Source organism: Pelobates fuscus, chromosome 1 (genome assembly GCF_036172605.1).
Source record: "Pelobates fuscus isolate aPelFus1 chromosome 1, aPelFus1.pri, whole genome shotgun sequence".
Classification (NCBI taxonomy): Eukaryota; Metazoa; Chordata; class Amphibia; order Anura; family Pelobatidae; genus Pelobates; species Pelobates fuscus.
The window spans coordinates 478700564-478711772 of record NC_086317.1 but is presented as its reverse complement, the minus strand read 5'-3'; the positions used below and the strand labels follow the sequence as shown (position 1 = coordinate 478711772).

Here is an 11209-nt window from a genome sequence, read left to right as displayed (position 1 = left end):
GAGAGGCCAAGATGGCACCGGGCCCGCTCGATGCTGTCCCAGTCCTGGACCTCTGGGGGATTCTCATTGACCTCTTTTGCAGCAAAGGTGGCTGCGGTAAAGTCAGAAGGTGACCTTTTAAAATGGAGCTCAGTGTGGAACTTTCCATCATGCGAACGCTTCCCTTGGCCCTATCCCCGAAAGGCCCCACCTAGTGGTTTTAATGGGTGTTACATCACTTGAAGGGAAATTGCAATTTAAGAAATGAGATGAGTATATTATATGTGACTAATACAAGAAGCAACATTTGTGGAACGTGTTACTTTTTATTTGGGAGACAGAATGGGGGGGAAAAAAACAATATATGCAAATAGACAATTATTAGAACATTAAAAAAAAAAAGTTTGTCTCTGTTCAAAGCACCAACAAAAGGACACAATCTTTCTAAAATGTTTCACTGGTGAAGTGAACTGTTTAAACAAGCATAAGGCTAATTAATATTTCAGGATCTTAAAGGAACACAAGATGTAACTTTTTTTATATATAACTTCACTATTCAGTAAATATATCCCGAAAGAAAACACGCAAGCATTTTTTGCTGCATGTTTTCATTGGGGTACATCTAAAAAAAGGATTGCAAGAGCTGTAGATCTTCTGCCTGTGGCTTTTTCCCCCCGGCACAGACTTTCAGTTTGTGCATGGTGAGATGACCACTCAAAATCTTCTCTTTAAGAAGCCTCCAATTCTCAGTAATGTGCACAGGGGGTAGAATAGTGTATGAAAGGGGCCCGGGAGGACCAGGATCCGAGTAGGAAGAATGCGCCTGGGTCACAAAAGAGCAGATTGTAAGCTCACAGGCTCACTGTGGGGAGGAAGGGGGTGACGACATGGAGCATTGGCAGGCACAAAAGTGCTTCTCCCTGGCTTTTCTTCATCGATCTTTAAAACTACTTATTTAAATAGGAACTTTTAAAGTGCAGTTAAGGTGGGATACTCCTCACACAAAGCACTTTGTGTGTTAAGTGGTCCTTCAAGAGTGCGCATCTGCAATCTATGTTTGTATAAGCTGAACGGCTACAGAAATAATGTTAAAGTCATACAGAGAGCTGAGGGGACATTAACCCCTTAAGGACACAACTTCTGGAATAAAAGGGAATCATGACGGAATATATCCGTCATCTGTCCTTAAGGGGTTAAGGTAATTTCGATAATATATCAAAACAAAACATGACATTTTTTTCAATTTTTTTTTCGAATGCATTTTCATTTGTGTTTTTACGCTTGCCAGTACCATACATTATCAGGTCAAAAAAAGACAAATACTATTTAGATAGAAACACTTCTGGCAGAGCTATGTGGTTGTGGTACCAAGTTTACATGGGCAGAGCTACTCCGTGTTACAATATACCAGTCTTTGCCCAATATGAGGGTCATTGGTTGCCGTTAAGAACAGTGACAAAGCAGGCAGACCTCACCATACATGGTATATGGTGTATGGTGTATGGATGGATTCGTCATGAAAAATACATGTTGCAGGCATTACCACAAGTGCCTTTTGCTCATATACAGGCTGCTGATGGTCTTACATCACACATTGGCTTATATCAAGGGGTAAACTAATCCTATGCTTTTCATTGAACAGAGAACGTATCAATTATATTTTTCATTAAAAAAAACAAAAAAACACTATATCCTTTAGAGCGATTCCTATTGTATTTTTCTTTTAAAAATAGACAGTTCAAATTAACTTTTTTTTTTTTTTTTTTTTAAGGAAGTCACACCAGAACATTGCAGCTACCAATAAATGGAGGTGTTCAGTAATTATACAACATTCCCTGGAACCAGACTTATCGGCAGTGCCACACGTTACACCAAAGTGCTATGTCCTGTTTCAGAACATATTAAGTTTGTCAAAAGACTTGAGAAATACACAAAATGTTACACACACGGCCCAGAATATGGGTACAAAAAAAACCCCACTACAACTGCACATAGCTGTAGCATCACTGTACAAAGTATTTACAAATAAAGCTTAGTGATTTGTCATGAAACCGTTATTTCGAATATCTGTACAAAACAGTTGTAAAAACGGCAGCTATATACAAACAAGCAAGTTAAAAAAGGCATTAAATATTCCTCCTTCAGGAAAAAAAAATTCAGAACCAGAACATTTTTTTTGTTTCCCCCCACCCCCCCATCAACTTTAGGGATGAAGAAATGTTAATGCTGTATTTGAAATGCGATGTAAAGGACTGACCGTTACCTAAAGACATTTTCTTTTTTGGAGAATACGAGAGGGCCGATCCGGAACTGCAAGGACACTGATCGTTCCAATAGCGGAATAGTAACTTCGCTATTCACAAATATGGGGAAATTGATCTATTTGCCAGTAATAACCGAGATATCGAAGGCACCAATACAATAAACAAGTCCAAAAAAAACTATTGGTGGCAGGCAGGGTGGAGAGTGGCATTATATATTTTGTATTGTCCACTCATTCATTGTCTAACTGATCGATTTGATTGATCGGACTCTGGTACCAAGGGACTCAAGGCAGCATAACTATTTCAATAAGATAAAATGGTTATGGTGCTTAAAGTGTCCCTTTAAACATTCACACAAAGGAGTAGAAGTAGTGAAAAAATAAATATTTTCAAAAAATTGTTTAGCTCTTTCAGCCCAGATCTTTAACCTGAACATTTTATTCAATAAACGTCAAATGGGAACGTAAGGTTTTTTGTTTGTTTTATTGACAAACAATATCAAGGTATTTTATTTTAGTTAATTTGCAAAGAAAGATAGAAAGAAAAAAAAAAACTACTTAAAATTTTTTTTATTTTTGTCTTTGGAATGTGCAGAGCGGCAAAAAAAAACCAAGAAATCTTGGGGATGAGTCAATATGCCCAGGAACAGGCTTGGCATTGCCACAATGTGCTGCCAGTCATGAACTACATTTGCCAGCATGCTTAGCCTGGCCCCAGAACCAGCAGCTGAAAGGCCAAATACCTCCTGCCCCAGGGAAAGACCTAACCAACTGATGGAAGGTGCTGTGGCACGGCTGGTAAAAAAAAATTATAGGAATTGGAGGGTCTTCCAAAACTGCTGGATAAAATACAAAACAAGTTGTCACGAAAATTGACACTTTCAATATTGAACTCTATTAGGTCAGGAAATCACATAAAATTATTGATTGTTGGCTCCCATGGAAATCGGTCAACGGTCGTATTGTGTTTTCTAACATATTACTTTTCATTAGAAGATCCACACTGTAGAGCAACACAAACCAGGGAAATATACCATATGTAGAGAACAGATGTCCTAACACACAGAATTTCCAAAGTGCAGACGTTCATGTGGAATGGCAATGTTTTGGCTCAGACACAAGCATTTCTCAAGCCAGCATGGACATCTTTTCTCCACATAAAGTTTCTTAAAGCAGCACTGTCACTTGGCATGCAAAGTTTCCAATTTAATCTGTTTTCGTTACTCAAGTCCCCCCTTAAGGTAATAAATATAAATAGAAGCTTTAAGTAGCAGGCTGAGCACAACCATTAAAATATAAAGGGCATAAGGAAAGAAAAAAAAAAACATGACAGTGCCACTTTAAGGGAAAGTATGCGCTAATTAATGATAAAGCACTATAAAGGTTTATACAATGGTTCTAAGTAAGGCACGACTAAATGATGGCCCCCAAGCGGCTGTACAACCATCTCCTACGGTTACTGCCAGCCACAGATATAGTCAATATAAACTCTAGCAGAGCATGGTGGGAGATGTTTTTTATTTTATTTTTACAATAAGAGGGATACTTATGGCCACTCTGGAGACTTACTGGCTCTTCAAATATGCACATTAAATGCATAAAACAAAGGGCCATTAATTATTTAAATATTATTAAGATGGATTTCATCAAACGTTTTACCATTTTTATTAAGAGTCTAAAAGAAACCCCATCCAAATAAATACCTTTGCCATAAAATGGAAAAAAATCCAATTGGAACATTTCTGTGAGAAAAGACACAGAACTATATACATACATACATATATAGGTTGAAAAAAAGACCACTAGCCGGCAAACAGTAAATACATTTTGGGCGCATGTATTTTTATTTACCACGTCCTAATTAGTGTTCCCTCTAAGGAGGCTTGTGAGCAGGTCAGAGCTGAAATAGCAAAGAAAATATGTTTTACAAGCAACTCCCGAGCAGAAATCCAATGCAAACTGCAGGGGCTGATTGCAATTCTTTGCATAACGGTTTCAGAGCTGGGTCACTCAAAATGTAGCAGTTAGAGGGAACACTGCTCTACACAGATCTATTTTTCTTTAAAAGTCTATCAGGCTTTATTGAAAGTATTCCGGATCTTCGTTCCATAAAAATTTAATATAACCGGATATACAACACGTATGTCGTAAGATGCATGTCTGCACATTCCAAAGTGTATTCTGACAATCACATGAGCCCAGTTCATGGAGAGAGAGAAAAAAATGGAAAAAAAATATTAACCTTCAATAATGGGGACTGCCATATAATCATTAATAAAAACAATTCAAAAATATATTTTGGACACAAGAGCTAATGTTGAAAATATAACACCTTGTGCATTACGTCACAGCGGAGAGGCAGAAAAAATAAAATGATCCCACGAGAGCATTTAGAAGACTTTGCACAGACACCAGATAATATAACTGGACGGACGGCGTACTCGGAGTTCCAATGAATTAATCGATCTATCACAATATAAAATGTATCGAAACTTTCCTATTTGCATGTTCGTAAAAAAAAGAATTGCAGCTGCAACTTAAACACCTACATCTCAGCAAACGAATGGTAAAAGTGAAGACCAGAACAACAAAAGTAAAAAAAACAAAGACAAAACAAAAATACTCAAAAAGTAAAAGTACAGGTATCAAGGGAATAACTCCATCACTTGGGCTTGCTACAAGGAAGCTAATGGGAAAACAGGAATGCTGTGGACAATCAACATCTAGCTGGTATATTCACCTGCAAACATGTAATAAACAAATGAAGGTTAGACACCGTCCTGTGGTCGGAGATGCAAGCGTCATGCGGCTTTAAATTCTGGACATTACTAACCATGTTCAGCATGTCATGTAGGGTTAGAGAGATACATTTCACAGAGCTCCTTCCAATCAGCACGATTAAATTGTCCTAATTTAAGGGAAGCAATTGGTGCCTATGAACACACCTTGCTAATTTTAATTAAGCTATTGGCGTCTTAATGCATTTCGAGTTGTGGAATTCTCCACAATTCGTTGACAGGTCAGTACTCTGTTGATTGATCTGATCCAATTGAAAAGCATTTCCAAATAGAACACAGGCCCTGGGAGCCCAATTGTATCATGATTTCTATAACGATCCAGCCAGCGTCTTTTTAATAGGCCGTTAGCATGGGGGCCGGGGCATAAGCACATTTATCTGTAAAAATGAAGAAGAAAAAATAAAGATGATTTCCCTCTTCCTTTACGCATTTTGAAACGTTTCAGAACCATTTTAAAAGAATACACAGCAAAATGAGGTTTAAAAGGTGGAAAACTAGTTCCCAACTTTTTGGCCTTACTTAGATAATTCATCGTCCATAAATATTCTGGGGTAACAAGGTTCAGCAGTTCATTAGGTTTTTTTAAAACATCTTCAGTTTTTCATTCTGTGAAGACATCAAGGCTATCAGATGTTCTCTATTAGCAGAGGAACTACACATGGTCAATACTGAGAGGTGGGTTGCACTTGCTTCTATCCTCCACGCTGCTGTCTCCGTCCTGGACAATGACGGTCTCTTCATCTCCAAGCCTCTGGCTGGTAAAATTATTCATCTCCAGTAGCCCACTGGGTTCCACCACCACATTGGAGCTGGAGTGACAAGGGATGGGATACTGAGGTATAGTCTGAAAGTTTGGAGGAAAACAGAAAGACTGTGGACCTATGATGGCATAACACCACTTATTTCTACATCAGTTGCGGTTCTAAACAGTGACCTTTTGACACAATTACAAGTTATATTCCAAAGTGCATTTTTATTGCCGACTTCAAAAACCTCATCAACTGGACAGGTTTCCCTGACATAGAAACAGACTAATCTTTCGCTCTGAGATTATCCTACAAACACACTTCTGGTATTTATTTATTTTTTAAATGTCAGAAATTTTTACTATGGGTCTTCATTTAACATACTGATAGGCTAGAGCTTATGAAAGTGGGTGGTTGACATTTAGTAATTTCATATTTAAAGGAACACTATAGTCACCTAAAATGACTTTAGCTAAATAAAGCAGTTTTAGTGTATAGATCATTCCCCTGCAATTTCACTGCTCAATTCACTGTCATTTAGGAGTTAAATCACTTTGTTTCTGTTTATGCAGCCCTAGCCACACCTCCCCTGGCTATGATTGACAGAGCCTGCATGAAAAAAAAACTGGTTTCACTTTCAAACAGATGTAATTTACCTTAAATAATTGTATCTCAATCTCTAAATTGAACTTTAATCACATGCAGGAGGCTCTTGCAGGGTCTAGCAAGCTATTAACCTAGCAGGGGATAAGAAAATCTTAATTAAACAGAACTTGCAATAAAGAAAGCCTAAATAGGGCTCTCTTTACAGGAAGTGTTTATGGAAGGCTGTGCAAGTCACATGCAGGGAGGTGTGACTAGAGTTCATAAACAAAGGGATTTAACTCCTAAATGGCAGAGGATTGAGCAGTGAGGCTGCAGGGGCATGTTCTATACACCAAAACTGCTTCATTAAGCTAAAGTTGTTCAGGTGACTATAGTGTCCCTGTATGTATAAATAATAGATCAGCTCTAGATATTGTGAGGGTTTCTTTCATAAGGTTAAATCACTGACTCTCCAATCAGAATAAGCTCTTTAAACCGGGTCTCCATACTGCATCCACTGCTATACAGTGACAGAGAATTTCGGTAGTTGTGGTTAAACAGCTTGGTGTTTTAGGGGCTAGGAATCTAAAATGTCTATTTTGCTAATATCCCCTTGCTGCTGGAATTATATGGGGATGTCTGGCTCAAACTTTTCCTGTCAGTATTGTTAACTTGCAGGCCACTCCCACAGCGCAGTTCTTGGCTCTGTGCATAGCGTTCCGAGCTGTGCTGTGTGCGTGGTGATTAATACTGTAAATGATTACAATAGTAGAAAGGAAAATGTTCTCACTTTAAAAAAATAAAACAAAAGTATTTATCTATATTTCTATCTCTATCAATTAAAAAACAAAACAACAAAAATAAAAACACACAACTACTTATGACGTCCCTTTCTGGCATATTTGCTAGCATACTCTGTCTCACAGATTGGGAGTTCATTTTGTGTATTATGGGATAGCTGTTTCGGAACTCTTGGTAACTACAGCGAGTATTCGCTCTATGTAATATACATCCTGCCACAGAGCTCCCACAGTCTGATCATGCTTTATGTTCAGCCTCGCTCAATGATCACACTTAAACATATAAGAAACAGCCAAGAGATAAGGGCTTTCTCCAAGTCGCAGAGGTACTTTCTTAATAAGGTGATCCCGTCTATTGCCAGTTAGAAAATTTCAGGAGCGAGCCCCAATTTGACAGATTGTGTGTTTAAATAAGTCAATGTCAGGAAACAACACGTAGACGGTGTACCAATGCAAAAATTTTAAAAAATTGTGATAGTTGCATCACACAATAGCAGGCACACCCCCTTAAAGGGTCACTCCAAGCATCAGTGATTTGAAGTGGCCGTGGTGCTTGATATTTCATACAGAAATTCAGTATGAACATACAATGCACATATATATAGATATTGGGCTGCCAGCCGCCACTCTCTGCACAGAATGCCATTCAGATGCTCCGAGCCAATGAATGAGCTGTATGATGGGCATCCCGATTCTGCAGTTTGTCCCATTACTGGTGAATAGCCCAGGGTACTCCTGGCATTAGAACTACTACAGGCGGCTGCCTTGGTTATGAAGCTTGGTGTAACCCTTTAATAGCAGTAATGAAGCACTCCAATAGTTATTCCATCGTATAACACATATGGCACGACGGTAACCTTGGAAAGGCAGACTTCCTCATTTTTAGTTTGTTATCCAAGGTCAACATTAAGTGTCAGACATGGGCTCTACCTGAAATTTTATCTCTGACCTTACTGGGATATCCTTTACTGATAAGTACTGCATTCTCTCTCCATGAGAAACTGCCAGCACTCTGTGGCAGGAGGTCACAAATCTAAAATACCCACGAAAATAATTATTTCTTAAAAATCCCTAGAATGAAGAAAAATGGCACGGCTTGGAACCGCTTCTGCGATCATTACCTGTATGATAATCTCAGAAGGCACGTCTTCAGCTCTCTTTTGGGGGACATTCTGTATCTGGATGATCTGGCTGGTAACCGGCACGTCGACTTTCCTGGTCAGTGGAGGTGGTGGAGGTAAAGGAACTGGAAGAGCAGATGGAGGCGTTGCTGTGATTATAGGGGCTGGAAAACATTTAGGAGGAGGTGGCACTGTAGACGTCACAGTACTTGAAACTGGCAGCCGTGCTACCTGGGTGGGTATGGTTGCTTCTGTTAATACTGGCATGGGTTTGATAATGGGCGTAACTTTGCTCGGAGGATCAATAATCATGGGTTCCACGTTCGTGTCTATATCTGCCTCCATCATAGACATCTTCAATATGTCTGCTACAGAGGCCTTCTCCGTCACTGAAGAAGGTGGCAGGAGGCTGGCAACTGCGGGAGTGAGTTTTGGCAAACACTCGCTGATTGTGGCCTTAGAAACCGTGGGAGGTTGATGTCCTTCAAAGGTGATCTTGGTAACAGCTGATCCCTGTGAAACAATGGTATGCGGGACCTACAGACAAAAAAATAAAACGCAAAGCCATTAGGATTCAGAATAAGGAAACAAGGAGCTAAACCCAAATAAGCCAACACCACTTTAATAGAACACTAAGTATGTGGAGACAATGCTTTTAATATAGTCTTCCTCACTGAAAGGAACGCCCCATAACTGATGTTATCTGCTCTACGTATTTGCTGAAACAGAATACTTTCCTATTTTTGAGGTCACGTCCTAGGATTCTTTAATAACATGTTTACCTACCCCCTAAATTTAACAAACATGCATCATTCCCATGCCAGTGGGCGCCTCCATCTTAGCTCCGTGTCCATCATTATTAGAAGCTCTGCCGTCCGTTAATAGAAAGCATTTAGATAAGAGGAGAAACTGAACAATAAATTAGTTATATTGAAGTAATCTGAAAAGTGACAGTCTGGCATTATTTTGGTTCAATTGCGATAAAGAAAAAAAATTACTGTTTCGGTCGTAGTAAATTCCATCAGTTTTCTCAGAAATGGTTATGTGACAGTTCCCGTTTAATGGGACACTATAGTCACCAGAACAACTGCAGCATAAAGTCCCTGCAGGCTTTTTATTGTTAGCATTGCTGCCTAGTAACACCTCTAGTGGCAACCACTCAGACAGCCACTAGAGGTGCTTCCTGGGTCAGTGCTGCACAGTGCGTAGCAATGGCGTTCAGCATCTCCACGCTCTGCATGGAGGTGCTGAACGTTCCCCATAGCGATGCATTGATTCAATGCGTCTCTAAGGAGATGCTCATTGGCGCAGTGTGGCATTTTGTAGTGCATGCTCAATCATCGATCTCAACCAAGAAGGCAGAGCAAAGGCGGCCAAGCCATAGTAACGCCAGAGAAAAGGGGAATTGAAACACCTTCTCACTGCTCTTACAGGAGTGCCGGGGACCTAGACGGCCACACCAGCATTATATGGTCAGGAATACAGGTGTGTGTTCCTGACACTAGACTTTCTTTAATTACTTCTATTCAGCTGAGCTAGAAGTAAACCAACTCTGCTCTTTTATTTGTTAAGGCCTAGTAGTAGCCAGAGATAAAGCTGGATAAGCTGTGGCCTAATGTGTTAATCCTCGACACAGAGTTGCTATAGGGTAATTACCCATGATGCTTAGCCAGTCAACAAGTTGGTTAAGCAGCACAGGAAAACCAGAGCTCAACAGCCAGAGCTCAACGCTTGGTTGTCAGCTGAGGCTCTGTAATAATTATGTTTACCTGGGTCGTAGATGTCTTCTCGGATGACACCGGCAGCTGCATCGGAGTCTGGGACAACTGAGACTGCATGTATATCTTCTGCTGGCCTTGTATCTGCTGCAGTTTTGGCAATTGCTGGGTGGTTTTCACAGCCAAAACCTGTACTACAGTCTGCTGGGGCTGAGACACTAGGGAAGGTATGTGCCTCTCCTTGACCAGCATGTGGCGCTGTTGCATATGTTCCTGTTGCAGAGGTGTGATCTTCTGTTGCCGTATGGATAGCTGTGCAGTTTGTTGGATCTTATGCTGGATCTGTTCTGGTTGCAGCTGGATAATCTGCTTTTGTTTAGTCTGCAAGGACTGCACAGTCTTCACCTGCAGATGTGCTCCCTCCTGGTGCAGGTGAATCTGCTTCTGCTGCTTCTGGGCCAAGGCGGCTCTATAGAACAAGCCAGTCTGAGGGTCTAAAGTGTCCATTTCTTCAACTTCGCCTTCCTCCGTGACCGTCTCCTCCGTTCGCTTGGCAAAAGCCGTGTGGCTGCTTAATGCCTGTGAGACAATGTTAGCAAAAGGCTGCAAATTAAATAAATGAAATCATTAAAGCCAATCATCATTACCTAAATATATATATAGAAACAAACACAAAGCACTTTGACAGTTTGACTACTTACCCTGGGAGGGCACCACTGCGCTCCTAGCACCAAAACCACTACAGCGTGCTGTAGTGGTTATTGTGCCTGGATTCTTTCATTAAATAAATAATCTACCAGTGCCCCTCCCAAGATTAGGTTCTGGATCCGCCCCTGACAGGGAAACATTACTGCTGAACAGGAGCCCAGTATATGCTGCAGCGCTGAACATGTAAACAACCTAGAAATGTTTTTGACTTGGGGTGCCTTGGAAAAATATTGAAATATTAAGGGCGCCTTAAACCTAAAAAGTTTTGGAACCACTGGTCTAGAAGAAGGGCAGCACTAAAGCTACTGAACACAACACGTTTCCAGCAGTAACATTTTAGGTATGAATCCATTGCTCCTTGATTTTTTCATTTACAGTTCAAACCTTATCTATTCTTACATGAGAGCAAGATGAGTTGTCAACACACTAGGCTAACAGGGAACAGAGCCAGTGATGTCATACCATGGCCCCACGCACTGCAGCAGGAAATA

General features: G+C 40.3%; 1 protein-coding gene across 1 annotated transcript in view; it reads right to left on the bottom strand.

Moving 5' to 3' along the window:
• Positions 1-2826: 2826 nt before the first annotated feature.
• Positions 2827-11209, bottom strand: part of EMSY (EMSY transcriptional repressor, BRCA2 interacting) — a 60906-nt gene continuing 52523 nt past the window's right edge. Inside the window, exons 19-21 of the mRNA XM_063432307.1 lie at positions 10062-10613; positions 8293-8829; positions 2827-5884 (exon numbers count right to left, since the gene is read on the bottom strand). Coding sequence (XP_063288377.1) covers positions 5693-5884; positions 8293-8829; positions 10062-10613 — 1281 coding nt within the window. The 3' untranslated portion in view covers positions 2827-5692. The remainder of the gene's footprint in view (positions 5885-8292; positions 8830-10061; positions 10614-11209) is intronic.